A 7500-nucleotide genomic window follows, 5' to 3' on the forward strand; every position below is an offset into this window, starting at 1 on the left:
ATAGATAGATAGATAGATAGATAGATAGATAGATAGATAGATAGATAGATAGATAGATAGATAGATAGATAGATAGATAGATAGATAGATAGATAGATAGATAGATAGATAGATAGATAGATAGATAGATAGATAGATAGATAGATAGATAGATAGATAGATAGATATATAGAATAAAAGGTTAAAATTTGAATTATATTATAAACTAGTAAGAAGTTATAGTCGGGCGAGGCCGACCATATAATCCCCTACACCTTTATACGAATGTAATGTTATTTAGTTTTCATAAAAAAGCATTTAGGTTGAATTGTAATTTGCCTCAGGTATACTTAAGTCATTTATTGTTTAATAATGCTGTGGATATTTATTTAAAAATTTAGGGCTTCTTATAGGGGCTAGGGTCAAATGAGGCGGCATGTAGTTTGTTTACATGGACGGACAGACGGACGGAAATAGCTAAATTGTAGGGTATAAAAACAACAATATCAGGGAAATTTAAAAGTTACCTACACTGTAAGCTGAGAGTCTGCGAGACTCTGCTTAACACCCTACCTTGTAATTTTACACAAATAAAACAAATTTTTTAATTTTTCGATTAGTTTTAAAAAAGTGGTTTATATATATTTTCCTTTTTGGCATTTTCATAATTATTTGTTTTTTTTGACATTGATATATAGAAATTTACATATTTTCTTTAGGCAATAATTTCTTTCAGTGTTTGTTTTTTTATAATACTTTTTCTTGGATTTATAACTTAGAATATATAAAAAAAATTTACATCATTTAGAAATAAAATTCTAAATTTTTTTTTAATTTAAATATATAAACTACAAAATTTTGTTTATTTTAAATAAATGCATTACTTTAATTTAGTAATTTTTCTTAAAATTTTTAATTAAATGCTTAATTTGTTCGTTTAATTTGTTAATTGTTTTTGGTTTTTTCGTAATGACTGAGATTCTTAAATGGAACTTAATTTGGTCTTTGTTTAATTAGGAAAATTTATTTCAATGAGTTTTGTTATACAGTAAAATTTTAAAAGAGATTTTCGAAACACTTTTATAACAAAAAAATTTAAATAATTATTAAAAATTTAAGTTTTTTAATTTTCAGTTTTAGAAAGATAGAAATTTTCGCTGAAAATCCTTAACTTGTTAAAAGTTTTTACTGTATCCCATTTAACTTATTATATAAATATATATTAATATAGTACATTTTATGGCTTTAATAGAAACCCGTAAATTATTTTTTGGATCCGGTTGTATTATCCCTTACTACCTTTGCTATAATATTGATGGACGATCCCCTAGACTGTTGTATAGGAATACTAAGAGAAAGCTCTTTTATTTTTCTTTCTTTTATAAAATTATAAATTTTCATTAATACAATGCACAATTTCATATATAGAATGAATTAAATTAAATGAAAGGAAGAAGACAAAAGTCAAAACCTTATAACATCCACAATCTGATCACAAAGTAAAGGCAGCGATAACAGCAGACTGGGTGAAGCTTAAGCCGATTAGAATGTCTAACTAACAGACAGTGTTAAGTTATAACTGTCAAAAATCAGGATTTATCCTGTCTATATCGTGTTAAAAGTTGCCTAGTCCGTTTCTCATTGAAAGAAGACCACATTAGCTTGACTTCTTTAAATGTTTTAAGATTATTCCTTAGTTGTTGTCGACCAGTGTATCTGATAGACATTAAGTCTTTCTGTTTGAATACGTTTTTACAAACCCGATGCAAATCTTGCAGTTTTGATTTCTAGAGAAGAAAATCAAGCGCGAGCGAGAAATATCTCTTGTTTCTTTAGCATCTTCAGATTCTACGCGGTCGCTGAGAAAGTAGAATCAGTGCTTTTTCAAGATCAGCTTAAAGATGGCGTAGAATCAATGTATTTCTATGATGCGAGTTACAAGTACAGAAGTGTAGAATGTCTTGACGCATAGAGTGCTTAAAGTAAATCTACTTTATATTTTTATAAGACTCACAAGCGACACAAGAACATGTCAGCTGATTGTTGTTCTAAAACTTCAATTTGTCGACTTTAAAACTTCAGTATATCATAGTATACCTTGACTCGTGCAGTGCATAAAGATCAACTTTTTACTTTTATTAAGCTTGACTCCCACACCACGCGTTTTACACTTTCTCTCATTCTACGCGTCTCTCAAAAAAGTAGAATCATTGTATTTGTATGCTGCAAGTTACAAGTACAAAAGCGTAGAAAGTCTTGACGCAAGGAATGCTTGACATAAATCTACTTTACAGTTTATAAGCGTCACATGTCAGCTGATTGTTATTCTGAAACTTTACGATAAATACCCGATAAAGATTAGAGCTGACACTTATTCATTCGTAAATCGTACGTAATTCAAATTGAATAATTCGCAGCTGAAATTTTGTAATGGGAATCATGTCATTCAGTACATAATTGGGGATTGAATAATGAATTAGAGCGTGAATGACGAATAATTGCACCGTGTGAACGTGGTAATTGCGGATTGAATGATGAATGAGAGGATTGAGAGAGATGAATGACGAATAATTGTGACGAATATTTGTAAAACGAGCTGCTAACTATCTTACGGCCAACTTTTTTGAGACTGTAAAAATGCACCAATATAACTTTATTTATAATGTTTGTTAGATCGTCTGAAAGTTCAATATGTCAACTTTGATATAAGGGTTTAACGTCTGTAAAGCTACTTGTAGGTATACGGTTGTTAGATCTTACAAAGTTGTCAGAAAAATGTTTAGAAAATCGTGTCAACTTATAATCTTGTCTTGCTAAATTGCAGAAAAAATTCAAAGTTAACATGATTGTTAAACATTTTTTGTGTCTACTTTGTAAGATGTGACAATTGTGTATAAATAGATTTTTTATTTTAATTAAATTTTTGTTGTCAACATAGGAACACGATATCTCGAAAACTTGATGTGTTAAAGAAATTCGTAGATCAGATTTAGATTAAGCCCAGCTTAATTCTTTAGAAGTGTGTATTTTGTACTCTTGGATGAAAAACTTGTTGATCTGTGTTATCATTTTTATACGATGCATATCTGTCTTCTTTTTTTGTAAATAAAAAAGCAATGTTTGTTCGTAATCGATAAACTTAGGAACTACGGAACTACTTGATAGGTCCAAATTTCAAGTATATGTTTGAGGGATCGTGAAAAGTGTTCCTGTAAAGTCCTGATTATTTCAAAATTGAAAATATGTAAAGATTCTTATGTGTAAAGTTCATGTGTTTATCAAGTCCCTTTAACGCAGTCCGTCCACCTCTAGTAATAAAGTACTTTGTTACTAGTCTTAATAACTTACGAGTTTCTCTTAAAAACCGTTTTGTAAAACTTATATAAACTACATATATAATACTTAAAAATTTAACTTAATTTAAAAAACCGAGTTATTTCTAAATAAAAACTTAGATTCTTTATATACAAATTGTATTTTTATAGTGTTTTTCTTAATGGAAAAATTCATTAGCTAAGCTTTCAAATGATATATAGATAATTTAGAATAAAACTTGTTTATATATATTATTGGATTTTAAAAATATAAATATTTGTTGGTTTTTTTCTTTTAGTGTTTTCTACTTTTTTTATTGTTTTACTATTTAAGGAATTTATTAATAATAATGCTATGTATACAAGGTTGTTAGATCTTACAATGTTGGCAGTAAAATTTGTAGAAAATGTATTAAGACTGTCAACTTACAAAATTTTGTCTTGTAATATTTTCGGTAATGCTAATTCTGACAACATTGCAAAAGAAAAATTGTAAGTTCAGAAGATTATTAAGCTGGAGGTCCACACTAGGGTTCTATAAATCAACTTTCGAATAATCGAACAATCGACTTTTTGTCGAAAAAAGTCGAAGTCGACTATTTTGTTCCAAAAAAGTCGATAACTCGACTATCGTCTGTGAAAAAAGTCGAAAAGTCGACTTTGTTAATAAAAGTCGATAAGTCAAAAAAGGTCGATAAGTCGAAAAAAGTCGAATAAAGTCGAAAAAAGTCGGACAGAGTCGAAAAAGTCGAAAATTGTAGAAACAAGTCAAAAATTTTAAAAAAGTGTCAAAAAAAAGTCAAAAACTCTAAAATAGTCGGAAAAACTGGAAAAAAGTCCAAAAATAATTGGAAAAAAGTCGAAAATAGTCAAAAAATCGATAAGTCGAAAAAGTCGACTATTTATAATAAGTATTTTTCGAAAAGTCTAAAGGACGACTTTTAGTTAAATGAAAAAAGTCGAAAAGTCGACTTTTCGTTTCAACTATAAAACCCTAGTCCACACCACGCATTCTACGCTTTCTCGCATTCTATGCGTGTGTCAAAAAAGAAGAATCAATGTATTTATATGACGAAAGTTAGATCTACCTTCTACTAAGCGTCACAAGCGGCGCACGAACATGGTCAGCTGATTTTGACGTTTATTTTCTTTATTTAATGCCTGTTTATCAATTTGAATAAAATAAATTGAGTTTTATGATGAAAAAATAAAAATAAAAGTTGTAGAAAAACGCGAAGTTTTTAAAAATGAAACAAAACTTTTACGCTTAAAAAGCGTAGCATGTAACTTGTAGCGTAAAACGCTAAGTAGGTATGAAAAGCACATAATGCTTTGACGCGAAGACGCGTAGTGTGGACCTGCGGCTTTAGACATTTTCTGAAACTTTTACTGACAACGTTGTAAGATCTGACAATCGTGTATCACGGCTTTAATCCTTTGTGAAATGCTTTATCTTTGATTCTTAAGGGAAATTTTTTTCTTAACAATTTTTTCTTATTTTCGGGATATTTTAATAATAAATTTTTCAAATTTCTGGTTATATCACACATTGATTTTTGTTTTCTTTTCTTCTTCTATTCTTCTTTATCTTCTATATATCTATATATATCAAAAAGAAACCGCCATTTATACAAGTTTTAACTTTTTATATGTCTGTTGCCTGAATCGGAAGTATTAAATTTTAAATTAAAAACAAACTAAATCACATTTATCACCCTTTTTTCGAAGATTACTCTTGTTTTATGACGGTTAACTATATACATTTGGTTGCTTGCCTTAGAGAGTTAACTCCTCATTGGAAGTTTGTATTTCCAAACGTGGCGCCGGTTGTGTTAGTTCCTCTCTAATATCAGTCAATATTACCACTTCGTAGGGACTGCAATCGGATAAATGTAAAAATGAGCAAAGCCAACCATAAAAACCTTTCTCCATATCGGCTATTTCATTACACCAGGTAGAGAATTTTAAACTTATTTGCACAAAACCTGCATAAATACCCAATCCCAGACTACAGCATATGATATATATGGGATAGGCTGCCACCAGTAAAGGCGACATTAGAAGTCTTATTAAAATTGATTTTTCCTCATGCATATAATTGAAAACATTATACCAGGTAATGGTGCCGATATAAAAGGAATAAATACTCGTTATAACGGTAACAAATGGTAGACATATTAGAGACCATAGTAGTATATGTAAACCGGTACTCAAAGAACACTTGCAACACTTTTTATTCTCTTTCGCCTCCATTTTAATAGCCACCGCATTGATTTTTTCCAATTCATCACGACTGATATTCAATTGTAAATCAAAACTTTGACCCTTTTTCTTGCCACGCTTTATGGTGCCTGTCATGGTTAAATAATTACCATTATCCGTTGATTTCTTAGTGTGATAACGTTCCAAAGACTGATCGTATGTATTTAAAACGCTCGTCTCACCCGACTCTAAATCCTCATAGTTCGTTTGATCTGGTGAATTGCGTGCACTACGCAATTGTGCCAAATCGGTGCGTATGTTAACACGTTTCTTAGAACCCGAACGATTACTAAGACAATCGTGTGATTTGCTCAGTTTAACATCTAGACTACTTTCCGAATAGCTAGAGGGTGTTACAGTTGAAGATTCATGACGATTAGTGGATTTGGTACCTTGCGATACGGATTCGAAATTGTTGAGCTCATTATCGTCCACATAGATATTGTCTACCGATTGTGCTGATTTGGGTGACCGAATCGATTTGTCATCGGGATTCTTCAGTGGTATTTGAGGCAGTGGTTGTTTGTTTTTCAGCAAAAGTTTCGTATTTAGAAGATCCTCTTCCAGGACATTATTGGATGGTGAGAGTTTTTGGCGATTCTGGAAAAGAAGAGGGAAATTAAAAAGAGAATTGAATAAATAAAATAAAGTTAAAACTTCTGTAGTAAAGTTACCGAATATTCTGGTCTAAATCAAGATTAAGAACAATGGAACCAACTATTTTCGGATTGGATTAGATTTATATTATTATAAACTAAGATTTCGATCATAAGAAGATCAGTACCATGATTTGTATTGATAGGTCAGCCAATTTCAAACAACTTTTCTAAGACTTTGAGATTGATTCAGGGATATTGGAAGTCTCTTGATAAGATCACATTTAAATCTAATTTAAAGGCATTTGGAATACATAGTCTTTACTGTTCAAAAATTATTTGTGGAACTATGAGAGGCCTTCCAATTTCAAACAACTTTTGTAAGATTTTGACATTGATTCCGGGATATCGGAAGTCTCAAAAATTATTTCTGGAATTATGATTTTGTAGATGTGCAAAGATCAGATGTTCAGCTATGATCGCATGATAACAAGAAATAACATTGCGATCAGTATTGATTTAGCTTTTTAAAAAAAACTACGAGCTCTGGTAGATCAATAGTCTGTTAGTTATTCCAGATTATAAATCAAACCTTCTTTGACTACTACAGTGATTGGCATAATAGGGACTAGAGCACTGTGCCAAAGAAATCTAAATTCCAATAATTTGCTTAAGACCTAGTTTACACCTGGAAACTTTTTTTGAAAAAACTTTTTATTTTTGTGTGTGAGAGAAAGAAATATCAACCATCTCTTTCTCTCACACACAAAATCAAAAGTTTCTCAACACAAGTTTCCCAGTGTGAACCAGGTCTACTTTTTGCAAGTTTACTTCGATAAAGAAGTGTAAAATAATAAATACAGCAAAAATCATGACAAATCGAACTATATTTGGAAATTTTATGTTAATTTAAACTTTGACATTGTTTTCCAATCATTTAATTTAAACCCAACAAACATTCAAATCTAAACATAAATTGGCGTCAAATATCAACATTTTATAAAAACACAAATTTCATTTTTCTTAAATTATATAAAAATTGAAACAAAATGTTTTTGCCAATTTTCTTTCAACTAATCGATTCTTACCTGTACATTAGCAATATGATCTACATAATTTTGTGTTCCATTTGTTTTTTTATTCGTTTGACGTTTACGTGGCGGTATAAAAACTGGGCGTTCCTTGACCACATTGATGTCACAACAGTTATCATCATTTTTGCTAACCATTTTTTTGTTATTATGATTATTATATATTTTTCATATATAAATTAATAATTTTTTTTTATTATTATATTAATAAACAACAAGTACATTTAGTTTTTAATTGTAATTTATATATTTTTTATT

The 7500-nt window shown here is 29.9% G+C and overlaps 1 protein-coding gene across 1 annotated transcript in view; it reads right to left on the reverse strand.

The window, feature by feature from the left end:
• Positions 1–4084: 4084 nt before the first annotated feature.
• LOC111688290 overlaps positions 4085–7500 on the reverse strand; it is a 3861-nt gene continuing 445 nt past the window's right edge. The window contains exons 1-2 of the mRNA XM_023450777.2: positions 7240–7500; positions 4085–6155 (exon numbers count right to left, since the gene is read on the reverse strand). The exon at positions 7240–7500 is cut by the window's right edge and continues 445 nt beyond it. Coding sequence (XP_023306545.2) covers positions 5070–6155; positions 7240–7380 — 1227 coding nt within the window. The 5' untranslated portion in view covers positions 7381–7500 and the 3' untranslated portion in view covers positions 4085–5069. The remainder of the gene's footprint in view (positions 6156–7239) is intronic.

The sequence above is a fragment of the Lucilia cuprina genome, chromosome 4, assembly GCF_022045245.1.
Source record: "Lucilia cuprina isolate Lc7/37 chromosome 4, ASM2204524v1, whole genome shotgun sequence".
NCBI classification, from domain to species: domain Eukaryota; kingdom Metazoa; phylum Arthropoda; class Insecta; order Diptera; family Calliphoridae; genus Lucilia; species Lucilia cuprina.